The sequence below is a fragment of the Condylostylus longicornis genome, unplaced genomic scaffold (assembly GCF_029603195.1).
Source record: "Condylostylus longicornis isolate FDR11 unplaced genomic scaffold, ASM2960319v2 ptg000030l, whole genome shotgun sequence".
In the NCBI taxonomy this organism is placed as follows: domain Eukaryota; kingdom Metazoa; phylum Arthropoda; class Insecta; order Diptera; family Dolichopodidae; genus Condylostylus; species Condylostylus longicornis.
Window position 1 is genome coordinate 2,555,730 of NW_026577999.1, and position 19,978 is coordinate 2,575,707.

General features: G+C 26.3%; 1 protein-coding gene across 1 annotated transcript in view; it reads right to left on the bottom strand.

Moving 5' to 3' along the window:
- LOC129607932 (putative uncharacterized protein DDB_G0282499) overlaps window positions 1-19,978 on the bottom strand; it is a 102,595-nt gene that overhangs the window by 25,701 nt on the left and 56,916 nt on the right. Inside the window, exons 3-4 of the mRNA XM_055519195.1 lie at window positions 16,545-16,795; window positions 6,355-6,900 (exon numbers count right to left, since the gene is read on the bottom strand). Of these exons, the coding sequence (XP_055375170.1) occupies window positions 6,355-6,900; window positions 16,545-16,795 (797 nt within the window). The remainder of the gene's footprint in view (window positions 1-6,354; window positions 6,901-16,544; window positions 16,796-19,978) is intronic.

Below are 19,978 nucleotides of genomic sequence, written 5' to 3' on the forward strand. Positions count from 1 at the left end.
AATTAAAACTAATTATGATCCTTAGGCAAACTACTAGGGATCTTCATTCTAGCCGTGTACTAGCGAAATTTCTTAATATTAAGGATAATTCTTCTGATAATGTAATACCAATGCTAGGTTGGCAAAAATAACTCGAAATTTTAAATTTATATGATGTTTTTGAATCCAAGATTGCAAGTATTTTTGATTCACGAGTAAACAGTTATTTCGAATCTCACTACAGGAATATTGTTAAGTCACTACAGGCAATTGGCCAATGTGATTGGTACCGTTTAATATGGTACAATGCCTCTAAAGCCCGAGCAGCTGCCTAACAAAATAACACGCTTCGATAAAATAAAAGTGCTCGCCAAGAACAACATCAAAAACAATCGGCCAATTAAAGACAAAAATGGTAAGCTATTGACTTCAGCACCTGAATAATTACAACAATGGAGAAAACACTTTGAAGAAGTTAGTTCCCTTCAAAAATAGGTTCACAGGAAACGGATACGTTCAAAGCTACTCAAAGTCCAAAAAAATCTATTCACTCCGTATAAACACAGTTAATTCTTCCAACTTCGTCTTAAATGTCAACCCAGTACAAAATGTGGAACAACTCAATTACCAACCGGAGGGATCAAAGAAGACATAGAAAATAGATTGAAGCTAGCTAAGGCGGCATTTGACAGATTTTGTGATATCTGGAAATCTTCACACTTATCCAGAAATACAAAATTAACGGTATTTAGCACAGGTGTGAAATCTATTCTGCTGTATGGCTCTCAAATATGAAAAGCAAAAAATTAATACACAAACAAAACACTACAATTCATAAATAGAAACCTAAAAATCGTCTGCCCCAAAAGAATAATTGACACAGACTTCTGGGTTTTAACACACCAAAAGTCTATTGCAAGAGTAATAGAAAGAAAATGTGGGGATGGATAGACCGCACACAGCGACGGCCACCTGAAGCAACTGTTTGGCAGACATTGGAGTTGAATCCACAAGCGAAAATTAGCGTTTGACGACACAAAAATACACGGCAAAGAACAATAAAGAAAGAAATTGCCAAGGTCAACATGATATAAGCAGAAATAAAACGAATTTCTCCTAACAGAATTCGTTGGAGAAGCTTTGTATAGCAGCTCCGTGCTCCCAAGGGGAGTAAAGCAGGGAAAAAAAACTATATATATATTAACAGGGTCAATTCTGTAACAGAAAATTCTTGAGATCGTAGCATACTACTTTACTTTTAAGGATGTTTTTATAGTCAGAATTTTAATGTATGGTATAAACCACACTACTTTGGTAAACAGAGTTTTGAGGCTTTCAGAATAAGCAAAACATATGAAAATTTCATTTAATAGTTGCAATTAATCATTCAACTTGAAAATATAAAAAACGGGCTATTAAATTAAAGGATGCGCAAGCTTATAAAAAATTATTTGAAAACAATAATTTTCGGCTTTAAACATAAAATTCATTTTTGTATAATAAAATTATAATTTATTATTATAAATCTATTTTTTGCACACATACATGCATATACAATCCAAGTATATACAATACAAATAATATGGTTTAAAACTTTGAGCATCTTTTATTATTTTTTTTTTGTACATATGAAATAATTTCCTATATAAGTTTTAGAGAGAACAAATAAAAAACAGAAAAACAAGTTCAGAAAAAATATTAAAAGACATTATAAAGATTATACCCGAAGGCTCCGAATAGTTTAAATCGCTTTTAGTATATTGCTAGTATGTTTGACAAAAAAATAACAAGAAAAAAAAACAACATCAAATCTTAAAACCTCAAGTTTTTGTAAAAACTTTTTTTTAACTTTTATATGGGATAAATATGCGTATATTTTGTATTTGAGAAATGGCATAACATATCCTAGAGCTCAATAAACATTAAAATATATTCACAGTATATAACATATTTTATGTATGAAGCACACATATACATTTATGTAATTATAAGCGTTATATTATTGTTATAAAAGTATATATACTCGTATAATTGTGTGTGCAGTATTATAAAAATCCTTAAAATGTTTGTTTTATTTAAATTAAGGTAATTTTAATACCAATTAGGGAATTTTGATACAATCGCATTATATAAAAGAATAATAGAAATGAAATAGAAAATAAAATGATTTAAGAGAGAAAAAGAGAAAGAAGGTAGGAAATAGAGACTAAAAACAAAGAACTATACAGAAAGCTAAAGAAATGAGAACGGCGATAAACACAAGGATAGAATATTGAAACAAGAGAATTGAGAAGCGGGGGCAGGACATTATTGAAAAATTTTTTTTTTCCATTTTGTTTGGTTTTTTTTTTTGTAATTTTCATTTTATGTTTAAATGTTATCCGAATATGAATATGGAGATGATTATATTATTTGTAGGGACTTTAGGATTTCAACCATGAAATCAGTTTCTTTTATGTAATTTTATATGTAATTTTTCTATAGGCGATTTAAATTTCAAAGAGAAAATCATTGATATTTTTGTATAATATTAAAATAATGTGCTTTTTTTGTTTTTTGTGTTTTTGAAGGAAAAATCTATTGTTTTCGTACTTCATGAATAAGAGATTCTGTTTCGTCTTTCTTTTTTTTTTTGATTACAAATTAATGGAAAATTGTATTACGTTTATTTTTTTCTTTTGTTTTTTTTGTATATTTTTATTTTATTTTAATAATTAAAATTACGATTGCCATCCTATATAAGTTTTATTTTATATAAATCAAAATATCGGTTGGTTAGGCCGATTCGTCAGTGGATGAAGAATGATGCTGACTGGCGAAAAATAACTTAGAATCTTGGAAGGACAAGTACGCCATGAGAGGCCGCCTTTATAATTTTTTCTCCTGTCTCTAAGTAACGATTTTATTCGTGGAGCATAATGATACCAACGCCATCATTGGCATAACGTGGATATCTTCCCGTTTTTCTTTAACAAAAACTATTCTGCTTTGGTAGGGTTTACAGAAAGCATCAACTACGCTGCATTATTTTTCGTTACCGTATATTTATTACCTTTTTCAATCTATCTCTCAATTTTCTGTGAATTAATGGACCGCTTTAGTAGTAGGCTTTCTCGACACAATATCAACTTTATTTGAGCTTCTTATTGCCTGTTTCTATTTCTATATTGTTGAAAGCTTACATCAATGAAAGTAACCAACCTCGTGTTCCTGATATCATATATCCTGTATGTTCTAGACTAGACATATTTCTATCTGTATTAATATCGCGTGTAGCGACGTCGCCAAAGGTATAAGGAAGTGCGCTTTTTAAGCGTGTAGATGATTAGACAAACTAATACCCGCCTGTCTTCTTTTTTTTCCACATATCTGAAACAGCTTCTCCATAGTCTTTAAGACAAACACAAGCTAATTGGTTTAAAGACCTTCGTAACAAAACAATTTTTGTACCGAATTTTAGTTCAAGTACCGAAGTCGAGTCGGGACTCTTCTTCATTTTAGACTAACATTATTACTAGTAAGTCGATGGTAATTCACAGCGTTATCTGCAGCATGATTAGAAGTATTACGTCTGTACCGACGGACATACATATATGGAGCAAAAAACTGTTTATAATCGCAAAATTATCTTTCCGGTAAAATGTTCCTTATCTAAATCAGGCAAGGATTTTGTACTTCTTCTTGAATTATTTTTATTTGGGATATAAGATTTCACTAGATAATCTTATGTCTTTTGACATGACTCAGCACATGTTCCATCGCAAGAACCTCTGACAAATATTTAAACGATATTAAAACCGGACAAATACAATGTGATTAGGGAACCTTGTGAAAGTAATATGTATGTAGATAATATTATGTGATAAGTGTGATTAACAAAGTCTAAATAAGTATTAAAATGCATTACATTTTGAATATCTTATTAAAAAAAAATTCTTTGGAGTGTAATTTAAACTAAATTTCAAAATAAAAGGAGCTTCATACTTTATATAATATGGTTGAAATTTATAATGTTGAGTAAATATTTTTGTTAGATCATGTTAAAAGAAAAATAACAATTGAAAACAGTTCCAAATAGATCTTTATAAATTAAATTTAAAGTAATTAAAATGATCATTATGCATCTGTTCTGGATTTCTTAAGAAACGAAATAAATTGTTTTTTATACGCAACATAAGTGTTGTTAAGGAATATTTTACGCTTCGAAAATGTGAAATTAATGTGGACCTATATTTGTATGTATACAAGATTGGTATAACTGTATATGTAAGTGTACGATATAAAATGAAATATTGTGGCTTTATTTCTAATCATGATTAATAATGTAGAAATATAGAAATTTTTCTAAAGTAACTTATGATGAATGTTCATCATATGGTTCCTAATATGCATGCATACATACATACATACAATGTTACTTTATTAATTAGTTTATTTGGGTTAATAAATTATATTATCCGGAGTAAAAAAAATATACGTTCATTATATACAAAAATTTTTCCTTCCTGAACAGGGACGAGGCACACAATCAATAAGATTTATAAATAAATTTTTTTTCAAAAGAATTAACCCAAATAAAAGGTAGCTTATAAACCTTATTTTTTTTTTAAACCCAATCTATTTAGAATTTCTGAAGTATTTATTAAATATTTGCCGAAATAATGTTAAGATTATTGTACAAATTTTAAATAAAATACATAATGGAAAATGAAATTTAAATTGTGCAGTTAATAAAATTTTAATGAGCATATTAAAACCACAACGTCATCACTGATTTATTCTATAAGTGCAAATTTTAATTATTATGCAAGGATTTTCTTTTAAATTATTTTTGATGAGCAAAGCAATTTACAAAATTACTTTAGTATGTACTTATACGTACGAGTATATTCATGCCGTTATTACATGAAGTGTAATTTAAACAAAAATTTCAACATTTTTAAATTTTACTGTACATATTGTAAATTACTATGAATTTCTTTTGTAAACTAAACGATTGTGTGTTTGTTTTCTATAGTTGTACGCTATGCATTTGCGTATTGTAGTAAATTTTTTAATTTAACGGAATATAAAACATTTATTGCTGGTAAAGTTGGTGAAAAGCAATTCTTGGAATTTTTATGATCTTCATAATTTTCATTCGAATACTCGTATAATTTTGGAGCTCAGTTCATTGAAAATGTATCTCAAAAGTTCTTATTTAGTCAGAAAACGTAGCAGTTTTCAAAAATTTTCGGTTCAAACGCTTTGTTTTAGGCCGCTATTTTGATCGGCATTAAATTTCAACTTTAAAAATAAATTAATTAGCTCGAATCAGAACAGACTGCGTCTAATTAAGATTTTATATTTTCAGTTGTGAAAAGCCTTGGCCAATTATTACATAGAATCAAAACAATACTGAACATATAAAAATCAATTTTTCATCGCCCTTAAATTACGGCGGCAGAGCGCGACGGATAAGCAAGTGTACAATAAAATATTCATAAAATTATTGGAAGTGATTTTTAATTTAATTTTTTTTTCATAATGCACACTTAAATCAATGTAAAGTATTTTCTATCATTAAACAAAATGAAGGCTATAAAAATTTTAAAGAGTTTAAAATCTTTTTTTTTTGTTTTTATTCGTTTTTTTATTCTTTTTAATTTTTTATAGACATCTTTGCATACAATATAAGAGAGGTTATGTGATGGCAATAAATTTCGCATGTTGAGTTTTCGGTAGAAACGTACTTCTCCATATGACAGAGAAGTGTAAATTAAGTATTTTTAGCAAGATGTCGTATGTCGGTCTGTGTATGGAGATATGAGTATCTGAGGCTGGCTTGAACTGATCTCCACAAAAATTTACATCTGAATTTATTTCGAGGATTGAATGATTTCAATCTTTGGTACATGTCGAATCTCAGAAATTGGAATTTTATTACGGGCCCAATTTATGTTTTTTATCATTTTTAAGAAAATATTCATGAAATTAACTACGTAATTAATCGAATTTCTTGAAACTCATTATTTCAACTCTGTTTTCTAATAAAAGAAACTGACGAACTTTTCAGGAAATTTAGATGACATAAAACGAATCTCTGCTAAGAGCAAAATTTACTTTTTTCTATACATGTTAATAAAAGGCTTACTATAGACTCCTTAAAATTTGGAAAAAGTTTTTAAAGGCCACTTTCTGATGCAACATTTTCGTACATTGTGTCCGGTTATGTGCTGATCACATCAGATTTTTTGTTTTCAAAATTAATTCATGTATGAGTTTTTCATATTGAATGTGGGTACAAAATTCTCTACAAACTTATTTCATATATTTAAAAAGTAATCTACAAAATAGAAAGTAGTACGTATATATTTGTATATATTGGGTACTTACCATCACATTCAAACATATTACAATTTCTTTGTTCTATATTATAACCTTCACAGGATAATGTAGTCATTCCTTTTGTTGTTCTTTTTTTATGATTTTTTTTATTCTTTAATAATTTTAATTTTCTACCATTGATCATTTTATTTTTATGTTTTATAATGGATTCATTATTTTCAAAATTAAAACGAAATTCATTACGTAGACCATATTCAGATGATATCTCCTGATGGTAATTATTCATAAAATCCTTAGAGTTTTGATAAAATATTTGTTCTTGCTGTTCTTGTTGCTGTTGTGGTTGTTCTTGTTGTTGTAATAAAAATAATTCTTTAGAATCATTTTGATTATTGTTATTGGAATTGGAATTTTTTGAATTATTATATACAAAAGTAATTGGATTCAATGTTGATACTACTGATGATGATGATGAGGATGATGATGATGATAATGATGATGATATATTATCAAGGAGACATCTACGAAAACGTTGCTGTACACCTTTTCCGCATGTGACACTGCATAATGTAAAATCACTCCAATTATCCCAGCCTGTTGAATATTTTTGTAAAAAATAAGAAGAGAGAAAAATTAAAATTGGTTTTTTTTTTTCTACTGTTTTATTTATTTTCTCAAGAATTTTTTTTGTGGAATTTTAAGTATTAGAATAAAAAAAAATTTTCATTTACGAGGTTATGTTAATAAGACTAAAGTTTTTCGAGTTTTTATAAAATTTATGGTAAACTAGAATGAATTTTGTTAAGCTTTATATTTAAATTGGTAGAAAAAAAAGGAGGGAGGCGGGTATCGAACGAAAGAACACGAAGAGAACCCGAAAATGTTGACTTTATTTTTAAATTTAAAATTTGTGAAATAATTTTAATGTAATAATAATGGAGCTGTAAATATTGTATTTAGGGGCTATAAACTTTTCCCTTCTTTTTGTTAAACAGGCTAGATTTCAATTCCATAGGAAATGAAATTTAAAATAATTTTTCAAATTTGTGCCAAAAGTTCGAGATTTGCATTATTTTCGTGCTTAAGGAATAGTCAGCTAAGGACTACTAGATAAAGTTCTAATAAACTCGTTGTAAGTAAATTCGTCCTCGCTCAAATAAATTTTACATAATTATAAAAGTATTTGCTCAACATTTTTAAAAAGAGTTCATATTAATCTCACAATTACTTTTTTAAATATGTTACGAAGTAATTTTCGGGTATTTTACATTACATCCATACCTAGCCTACATATTACCGACCGTATTGTGCAAACAATAGGTAGGTTATGTGATGGCAACAAATTTTGCATATCGAGTTTTCGGTGGGAACGTACTTCTCCATAGTAGGGAAGTGTAAATAAACTATTTTTAGCAACCTGTCGGTCTGTCGGTCTGTCCGTCTGTCGGTCTGTGTGTGCACGCGTGTATCTCAAGTTCGGCTGAACCGATTTTGATGAAATTTTATATGTAAGTTTGTTTCCACCATGGCACGGATCGATCAACTTTTGGTATATATCAGGCCTCGGGAACTGCACTTTTTAGCGGGCCTGTTTTACATTTTTGAACATTTTGAAGAAAATATTCAACCGATTTACTTGAAATTTTATATATAAGCTCAGCTCGACCGTCCGCAAAAATTCGTATGTTTTGGAAGAAATCAGGCGTCGGCAACTAGCCGTTTACTACGGGCCAAATATACATTTTTGTGTATATAAAGAGAAATAATCAACCGATTTCATTGAAATTTAATATATGAACTCTTCGTATTAAAACAATGAACATATAAATTTTTTGGAAAGATCAGGGCTCGAAAACGGATTTGCGGGCCGATTTTACATTTTTCACCATTTTGAAGAAAGTATTTAACCGATTTACTTGAAATTTCATATATAAGCTTTGCTCGATCATACGCAAAAATTCCTAACTTTTGGAAGAAATCAGGCATCAACAACTGGGCGTTTACTACGGGCCAAATATACATTTTTGCGTATATAAAGAGAAATAATCAACCGATTTCATTGAAATTTAATATATGAATTCCTCATATTAAAGCAATGAACATATAACTTTTTTGGAAAGATCAGGGCTCGAGAACTGATTTGCGGGCCGATTTTACATTTTTCACCATATCCGCAGAACAAATTGATGGAATTTCTTGAAATTTGATATTTGAGTTCTGGTTGTTACCGAAACTAACTGGCGAGCATTTCAGGGAATTTGGGTAGCACAAAGCGAAACTCTACTAAGAGCCAAATTTACATTTTTCTAGGTATGTTAACTATAAGCTTACTAATGTCCTAAAAATTGGAAAGAAGTATTTAACAGACATTTTTATAATATTCTGTAACACTTTCACTTAACTAGACAATACACAATGCGGTCGGTTATGTGCTGACCACATCAGATTTTTTTTTTATTGTTTCAATTTAAAATGTATTCAACCCAGAATTTTGGGAATTTAATTTTGTAAAAGGAAATAAGTTTGTATAATTGATGATTTTACTAACATTGTTAATTGATTCCTTAAATTGTTCATTGTATGTTTGTGAAACTAAATGTGATATATGACCACTAACACAATATATAAAGGGATACATACAAAAATATATGAGTTAACTATAAAAGAAATTTTTTTAAAATTGAAATTTTAATGAAATTAAGTGCCTTTGTTATATGTTCTTTCAAAAATTGTATGTAAGAATTTTGTAGTTGTATGTAAGACTTTTGTTGAAAATTGAAATGAACTTTTTATAAGAATAAAATTACTTTTCAGTAATGGCGTGATTTTGTGTAATGTTTTACATTTTCATACATGTTTTAAATCCTATTCAAACATTGTGTTTAATCTTTAAAAATGTTTGATTTGGGTTGTATGAAGAAAACTGTTATGTGTGCATACACAAAGTACACATAATTATATACATAATTATACATAATTAGCATACTACATGTACTTTAAGTTAAATTTGTTTTATTAGTAGCGTTATTATTAATTCTTTCTATTCTGACAGCTCTGTTTTTCAACTGTTTCTCTCTGTTATGAATCTGTCACTTTGAGAGATAAATATATTAATTGTCAATTTAAAATATTAAAACTGTAAGTGTCAATTGTGTCATATTAAAAAAAATATTAAAAATTTGAGAGAAAAATAGGTTTTCTTTACCGTATCCTGAATCGCTGAACCGTACGGTTGTTTCCGGAGCATAATATGATATATGAAACGAGAATTCTAACAGTGGGACTATACTAATTTTTTGTATAGGAAGGTATCCTGACTTATTCTTGTGATATTTGAGAAACTTGCAGTTTGCAGACGATCGGTAATTTTTTTCAAAAATAAAGGTTTTATAACTACATTTATATATTTTAGATTTAAACACTGTCATCTTTACAGAAATAAATAGGGTATTTTTGAAGTTATATGACAGTTATTTGAACTGCTGCCGCATTTAAAAGCAAATTAAATAGAGTTCGTGGGATGATTGTTTTTGATAATGAATAAGTTTTTTTTTAAATTTATTAATTAAATGATTAAAGGTTAATTACTTCTTGAAATATGACTCAGCCGGAAGGACAGGCATTCTTAAATATACTTATTACCGAGCGTGGAGCAAGGGTATCAATATACATATCCAAATTGTAGACCGTATATTGCTCATTGGGATTAGAATGTTTCAAAACCTGAAGGATATATATTCCAGAGTGATAAGCTTTTTACATTTTTCGAATAAACATATGATGTTAATTTAAAAATTGTTTTACAGGAATTTTCATTTGCTGATTTTATATACGCTTGTAATAACGAATGCACCGTTTTATTTGTTGCGTATATTATACGATCAACATTATAACATTGAAAATTATTTCGCTTGAGTGCTTTATTTTATATTTTAATACGCAAATAGAAATAGAACTAATATTTAAATGGAATTTTTAAATACTTTTGGAAAATTTGCACCCCTCTTAATTGAATAACGCTGAAATTACATTGAAAAATATTCTTGTGTATTTTTGTAATAGCTACACAAAATTCTAAAATTAATAAATATTTTGAAAATTTTATTCAACCCACACATTATTGCATTATATCCATGATTAAAATTTTAGATGTAAAATTTTCATATGTAACTAGAATTTTTGAGAGTTTTTGGACGAACAAAGCTCACTCTACGAGTATATTTATTTAATTGAATTTCATTATAAAAAATAAAACAGAAGTATAATAATAGTATTATTTATTACATCAAAAAAAGGTGAAATAATTCAATTGAATATAATGTATAAATAACCTAGTAAAGGTATAACCGATAATCTAGTAGAGGATTTCTTATATAACATTTTTTAAATAAATTATTTGTCTATTTTTAGAACGGTTCCTCCTTCTAAATAAACAACATTATAACAGGTGATTTTTCATAGCGTTTGGTTTCTAAATATAAATATTCGAAGGCTTCAGCGACTCATACTAAACCACTTTTTTGTACGTCATCATTTATACATAATACCATCAATTACATGTTCAATATTGTTCTCCAATATTGCCATCGATAATATCAGATGGTGGATATAAGTAAGAATTTTTATGTATGCCACGAAGTAAATAATTTACGGTGATATTTCGCCGGCCACTGAATTGGCCTATAAATCCATTTGACGATAACATTTTTGTTGAAAATCTTAACAACAAAAATATGAAAAAAAACGGGAAAAATACCACCCGTTATAAAAGATAGTCTTATCTTTACAGAGCTGTCCAGAATAGGTGCTAAGGGACTCATGGGTTGATTTTTGGATTCCCTCATAACAAAATCTATTCGTGTGGAAGTCGAAGAGGAAAAGAAAATCAAACGTCTAAGTGTAATTTGAGAATTAAGTTTTTCAATCTAATTTTCTTTATTCTTTTAAAATTATCCATTGGCGTTTGAGTTCACTTCCCTCATACGGACACTTTTTTTGATTATAATACTTCAAAAAATTACCGCACGGCAGCTTTAACACCAGTTTCGGGCCACCCTGTATAACAGTTTTGTAATATCGATTTTCTTTTCCATTTTAAATTTATTAATAAATTTTAGTTGTGTATGTAGAAAAAAAATAACCAAAAACAAAATGTTAAACTCATAAATATTCAAAAGTAATACTTTTTATATGTATTTGTATAACAATATATATTATATAGTTATACAAGTGCAAATATGTATACAATATGAAACATTGCTAACAATTCATTATGAAGTCATTTAAATAATCATTAATTATATAAGGATATTAAGGATATGGTAGGATGTTGTATATATATATTTTTATTTAATCTTTTCTTCTTTTTTACTTTAATTTTTTCCCTTGAAAATTTCTCAATTATGAAAACGATTACAGAATATTTATGAGGTGTCAGTCCTTAGAGAAGATTTTCATTCATTATAAATTTAAGTATTTAAAATCATTACCATACAATAATAAATGGTTTCATATTAAAACTAATTTCTAACCTAATGAGGCTTTGAAAAAAAAAATAAACAAATAAAAAAAGGAAAATCCAAAAAAAAAGTTGTGAGGTGTTTAAGGAAAATTTATGATTATCAAAGATTTGTATATAAAAGTGTAGGCGAAATATACACAAGAAATACGCGACTATTATTGAAAAAAAAAGTCCAGGAGATTTTTCAAATTATATTTTAATTCTACTTTAAAGATTAAGAAATGAAAATAATGATCATTAATTACTTAAACGTTTATATTTATGTACATGAATGAATGTATGTAGGTATATAATAATTTTATGGAGGAAATTAATAATTGATTGGAGTACCTATATATAAGAATTTTATTTCTTGTCCTATCTCATCGGTTTATTGTTACACTCATAATATCTATGTGCACTTGTAAAAGCAAATTATTTAAAAAAAATGAGAAAAAACGAAATTATTTCTTTAAAAAAATTAAATTATGTATTTTAAAATAGATGTGATTGGAGGCAATTGGGGCTTTCAAGTAGTATTTAAGTAATACTAAAATAATTATAATTTATTGTAAACTGTGTGCTCAATCGTAAGTGTACTACAACGGAGTTCATTCTAAACTCAAATAAATCAGAAATAGTAAATTGATAATCATATACAAAGGTAAGTTTTCGCATAGCTTTCAGCTGTAAATTTGTAAAGTGGAAACTATAATGACGCAATTAATTTGTTCGGAAATTCAAGTGGAAATAGAAAACAAAAACACAAGAAGTTTCAAATTCTTATATAGAGCTGTGTCCGTTTTTTAAAGCACCTTATTAGCACGAGGCGATTCACTTCGTGAAACTAATAAAAATTATCACTTATTTACTTAATTTCTTCTAAATATATTATATTTCTATGAAGATGTCGAAAAGTGTGGCCGTTTTCAACACTATTAGCATATGTAAGTTGAAATGTTCGGAGAATCTCTATGACAGATTCTCTATACAATAAAAGAAGATATACTAACGTCAAATGTCATGTCAGACTTGAGATTTATTATTATTATTAGATTTTTCGTTTGTGTAATGTGAAAACTGGAGAAGAACCGTTGCATATTCTAATGATCTCGGTAATATAAAAGATGAAACAACTTTTTTGTATTTACTTACAAAAAGAAATTAGAGTAGCTTAAATACCTCTCAACATTTTCCAATTTATAGTTCTAATGATATCCCTAGCAATGTTCTTGGTTAACTGCATATATAACCAAGAATATTGCTACGGAATAGGTTCATGCAATTATTTATAAAATAATTTCTAATTAAAAATTGATGCACTTTTTGTTCTTCGTTATAGTAAATTGATACTTTTATTGATGCAAGTAGGTAATTGACACGAAAAAGGAAGATTATAATAAAAAGTTAGTAAAATTTATTTTATAAAAAATTAAATGTATACCACTACATACTTATAATATATTAGTAGTAGTGAACATAACTAAGAATACTAAGTAAATGAGAGAAAGGTGAAAAATTTCTTAATTTATTCTTTTATAATATCTTTGAATTTTTATGTTTCAATATTTTTAAAAAAAAATATTTTTTGTCTTTTATATTATAAATTTTAAATATTTAAGCAGTTTAATGAGGAAAGCTGTTAAAATCATGTATGTATGTATGTACAAATTTAATTGAGTGTGTACTTATATGTTTGCACATAAATTATATAGGTATTCAAAAAAAATATCAAAATTAATAAAATGAGTAAGTATAATAAAAAGAGTATTATAAACTAAATTATAGAGTTACATTACAATCGAATATATATACCCACATACCTATTTAAATGAATATTCCTTTGAGTAATTTCTCAAGGTAGAATATTATATAACATTTTTTAATTTTCGATGTTCTTTGAATTGTAAAATGTAATATTCAAGAATATTCAAAAATGGTGTACATTTCTATAAGATATACAATAAGAATATCGGGAATTCCATAAAAAATGAAAAATATTTTAATAATTTCTATTTTGAAATTGTCACTCATTACGCTGAAGAAACATTTATTTTCAATAATACAATTGAAAAAGTATGTATGTTTTTGTTATGGAAAACTCTAATCATTTGTCATCTTTTAGTAAAAACTTTCAAGAATCCATTTAATTTGCAACACAAGTACTATATATTAATTGCTTGTCAATATTTGACATTTATATACATGTGACACTTATGACATGTTATAATGGTCAATTTTCAAAATAAACCAAAAGTAAGAGAACAAGACCAGGCACTAAATAATTGCCTTTATTATGAATATTCCGACGGAACATTTTTCATTGATAAACTCCCGAACATTGCCATTACAAATACCATTCGGAATTGATGTTCGAAAAGGACGTTTTTCTTCAAAAGCTTGTTTTAAATTTTTAAAAGTGGGTTTTGTTCGGAAATTTGTGAGAATAAAAGTATTGTTCGTTTTTGTATAAATTCGAAATTTATTATACGAATTTTCCGTAGTTCGGAAAAAAGCTATATTTTTTATTCGGAGTGTCCGTCGTTTAGTTCAGAACAAAGGTATAAATTCAAAATTTAAATAAAATTAAAATAAAAAACTAATATGGAAAGATTTTCCAATAACTGACATGGAAAACCCTAATAAATTACTATATAAAAAGACTTTTAAGGAAGGAAAACTTTTTCATTATAAGCAAAAAGAAAAAAAGAAAAAATTCTTTTTTAAAATAAAATGAAAAAAGTGGTGAAAAAAAAAATAATTCTTTTCAATCAGAAATCAATTCTTTCATCCTTTTCATATCATTCTCATGTTGATTTTGTCTCTTCCTCTTTCCTTGAAATTTGACACAATTTTTCTTTGCTTAAGAAAAAAATCATAAAGTAAAGACTTTAAAAATAGGGAATGACTAAATAACAAACACCTTGTTAAAAATGAAAAACAAGTGAAAAGAGGAAACAAGAACAAAAACATCTCCATTAAAATGGAGAAGAAAAGCTAAAAAAAAAAATATTTTTTTTTTCTATTTTCATAACTTCTTGCTGTTTTTTTTGTATATTAAAAATTTTCTTTTTACATTGCGAATAATGTAAAAGCTGTTAAATTATAAGCTGACTGAACTGAACTCAACCCAAATATTGTTTTATTCTTTTTTTTTTTATTTTGTTTAATTTTATTGTAAGTATTATATTTTCCAGATTATTTGGAAAACGAAATATTATTCAGAGAGAATTTTGACTATGGTTTGTTTGCATTTTTCTTTCATTTAATCTCAGACGATTATTTTTACTCATCCTATACATAATACATATATGTATGTACATACAAAGTCACAAGTATGCTTCGTATACGTGTTCAGTCTATAGCTATATTCTCTATTACTTATTGTAATGTAAGGTATATATACCCTAGTATATAAATGTTATACGCACACAATTTTATTATTGATTTTGAAAATCCTACCCTAACAAATTGAAGATTATTTCATCGTGAACGTAGGCAACAATGAATGTAGCATTTTTGTATGGAGCACAATATGAAAATGTGTAGGTATATTATAGCAAAGATTTAAAAGATGCTGGCTTGCATGGTTGATTTAAAAAGTAATATGCTTCGATATGAATGAAAATACAAAAACAAAAAAGCAAACAACAGATATTCACAAAAAAAGAAGCAGAGGGAAGAAAAAACAGAAATTAATAGAAGATTATAACGTTTACGAAAGTTTATGCTTTAAACACGAAAATTATAAGATATTGAAAGATTCCAGAAATATACCAAGTTATTTGATTTTATTGGAAAACCATGGGATTTGAATCTTATATTGTAATTTTGATTTAAATTCAGTTAAATTAAGAGTTACACAGTAATTAATACGAATTTAAAGTAGAAAAGATTCGCTCTGCAAAGTCACTAAATTCAAAGATATTAAATGAGAATCACGGTATAATTAAGTAACTATTTAATTTACACATCCAAATATGTAAAATGGAACATTTTCCAACAAAAATTTAAGTTTAAAACTTAAAAAACGGTGTTTTATTATGTATATTATAAATAATTGCATACTTTTAGGGATGATATGATAATTATCACATTTTTCCTTTGCATAAATTAAATTAAGGTTATTATCAGTGTCGGAATCATAAATTGTGATTGAAAACTGAAATTTTGAGCAATAAAATCTCCAGAAATTTTAGGAAAAGTTGAGTAATAATAATTTTTCTTTTGCAAACAGACAGTCAGTGAAATTAATAAATAATATATTTTTTTAAGAAATTCTTGGAAATGCACTGAAAATTTTAATTATTTGTTAAATATTGTTTGAATTTTTAAAATACTTTCAAAATAAAGTTTAATGTAAAATTTCTTAGTATAGTTTTCAATTCATTTTGCGCTCTTAGAGTATACAAAATTTTAACTTTGATTTATTAAAATTAATAAATTATAAAATTATTTTTAAATTTCAAAAATTTTTGGAATTCCCATGTTATAAACAACAATAATATAAATGATATTTTATGCACTTTATATTAATCGCTTTTTTCGCTTTCAAAGAAGAAAATCATAAAAAAAAAAAGTATTGCGGAGAATTGAATAAATATTTTTTATTCTCATGCCATTCATTATGTTTAAGTAAATATTTTATACACCTACATACACTTACTTACTCATCTACATACAAATGTATATATGTTAAGTATAAATTTATAATCCATTTTACAAGCGTATTACGTACCTAAATGTTTCCATATGTAACTTTCCAATTCAGGACTCCACGAATGAATACCATTGGGATAAATCTGTAGTGTATCAAAATTATTGTAATTTTGTTGCTGTTGCTGTTGTTGTTGTTGTTGCTGCTGTTGTTGTTGTTGTTGCTGTTGGTTGTTTGAAATTAATTTACCAAAGACGATTAATTGTGTTGGCAATAAATTGAGGGTCCCTTGGTTAAAACATTCTATTGGGCCAAATTCTGCATTTAACTGCCTATTAATAAAATAAAAAATAAAAGAAAATAAGAACAATATAAATTATAAAGGCAATATTATTATGTCTATCAATAGATAAGTATAAATGTGTGTGTATATATATATTGTATATGGTTATAAATACACATAATAAAATTTATTTATTAAGTGGAGCGTTTAACTAAATTATTTCTTCAAAATTGATGAATATATTGAAGAGACTATAACAAAATAGACGAGTATATTGAAAAAGTATATCTAAAATAAATAAGAAAACAAAAAAAAAATATAAAAATATTTGAAATAATAAAGTAGAAACAAAAGGATAACAATTATTATATGGAAATTTAATATGTAGAATGAAAAAAAAAGATAGACACATGTACATATTGCTGACTTATGAGGAAGCAATGAGGAGAAATAGAGACATTCATAGAATATATGGTTCGTGTATATGCAAATATTTAAGGTATAATCACTAAAATATGAAAATGTGTGTTGAGGTAGTAACATATTGTCAAATTTAATTAATTTTTGGTAGCTTTACATTTATTTTGTATGCATAGATCATGAATCATACAGTAACTTCCATATATTTTTTCGTTTTATTGGTATATGTATATGTTTGAGTACATATGTTTAAATTTAAGCTATTTAGTTTGAAATTTTTCTATTGCACTTAATTTAAGAAAAACTCACCATATTGAATTCGGATCGAACTGTGATTTTTCATAAATATTGTACAATTAACATTACTTTCTTAATATTATCATATGTTCTAATATTGCATACTTTCAGGATGGTTTAACTTAATTGTAACATTTACATACATGATTGTCAAAACAAGGGGCTATATAGATCGGTTGAATTATACAATTTTAACACTTTAAAGAACTATAACACTTAATTGACTAAAGGAAAGCAAAAGCTTTTATTTAACAGAAAAATAATTGTAAATGTTAAGACAATTATTGAAAAACTGTAAGGGCTGGTATTACACATTTAATAATGAAATGATTTTTATAAATATTTGTTGTAGCAACACATGTGAGTGCTTTTTCAATTGAATAAGCATCAACATATGGAAAGTGAAGTGGGATCTTCACTATATACCAACAGAAAGCACAAAAGAATTAATAAACCCGAGTTCAACTTCATTTAGAACTGTTATAGAACTTCATTTATGACTGTTATACAACTCTTTTCCGGTGATTTGAAGAAATTATTACAATTTCATATTATAACTGTAATTACATAAAAAAAAGTGATCTAATCGTTAGGGTATAGGAAAGTTTTACTGTATAAATATGTGCTTGTAAAAAAATTCAAATCTAAAATAAAATATCTCTACATGTGTGTGTGTGTGTATAACTATTGTGTGTTATTCGAATACCGCATACGTACATTATTATTTTAGTTGATAAACGTGAAACAAAAATTTATTTTAGTAAATTTATAAAAATAATTATTAACATTTTTTATGCACATTATTTAGATATTCGTATATACATATATGTAAGTATATAATGTATGTATGTATAAAAAAAACTTTTATATTTATGAAGGTCTTATAAATATAAATTAAAGAATTTTTGGGAATGGATATAAAATTGAATAATTTCATTTTTCTGAAGGTTTCCTCTAAAGTATTCCTAGAAAATTGTACAGTATATAAAAGGAAAAGTGAAATTAATGTAATTACAAATAAACATACATATACACACATATTGTTGTTTATACATGCATATAATATATAAATGAGCTTTGTATAGAGTTAGCTCATTTTTATATCATATAAGAGTTGAATATACATACATATATATGTATATGAATGTATAAAAGAAATCAAAATGTAATAAATTTCTGAACTTCAGTTTTAATTTATTCGAATGAGTTCCTTTTGATACAATTAAATTTGTATTTAATCTATAAAATGAAATTTTGCCATAATATGGTATGCACATTAGTTTTATGTATATATACACGTATATATCTTTTAATTTAATATAATAATATAAGAGTTATTATTTTGATATGAACGTATAAAATTAATATTACGTAAGACTACATGAGAATAACTTACATAAATGTACTGTAGGTTTTCATTTTGAAAAATTTCATAAAATTTAACGTATATGGTGTCAAATTTATTTGAACAAAAAAATTTTTTTTATTTCTTATATAATTATAGAATAAAATTGAGAATGCTTTTGAAACTAATTAAAATCACTAAGTTATTTCTTATAGGGTGATTTCAATAACGATTGTTTTCTGAATTCAAAGATTATTCTATTTGATTTTATTCAACCAATCATTGTAATTTACTTTTCAAATATACCGTGACTTCAGAATGGCAGTAATACTGCATTACTTCAGCAACTACAACTGATAAGTTTAATTTTGTATTATCGCCGTATTGCTGCAATTTCGAAATTAAGGATAATCTTGTAAGCGTTGATTATAAAAATACAATTAAGGTGATCCATTTCAGTTTTTGCAAAACATGACATAAATCAATTCCGGATGGTCAATATAAGATAGGAGATTTTTTGTTGAATTTCTATAGTAACTAAGTGAATTTGTTGATAACTAGAATTCATATTGTTGATTTATTTGCTGAAAATTTGTTGATAATTAGTAACGCCTAGGTGGGGCGCCAATTTATCAATTTTGAGACGAACTGTGACTTACACTAATAAAGTCTCAAAATTAAAACACGGGAAAAAACACCCATTATTCCCTTTTTGTTATTAATATTAAAAAATTATATCCAAATTATATTAAATATTTTTTTATGCTTGAAAAATTTAAAAAATTCAATTGAATAAAAATTATTTTGAATGTTTTGATTACGTAGAATTAATTAAGTAAATTTATTAAAATTTTCATAAAAAAAAAATTTCTTAAAATAATTTTATGAATTAAATTCTTGTGATTTTCTTGTCAAATTTATATTGTATATTCATATAAAACGAATAACCCACATAAGATATTTCTTTTTACTATAATTTTCTTAAAAAATTTTAATTAATTTTTGAAGTAATTCAATTATTTCATAGAACAATTAAAATAATAATTCAATTATTGACACAAATTTATTGAAGGCATAAAATGTACACATATATGGTTAAAACACAAATCACCAACTCAATCATTAGAATTCCCTTGACATAATAAATTATTATTGAATGCAATCATTTAA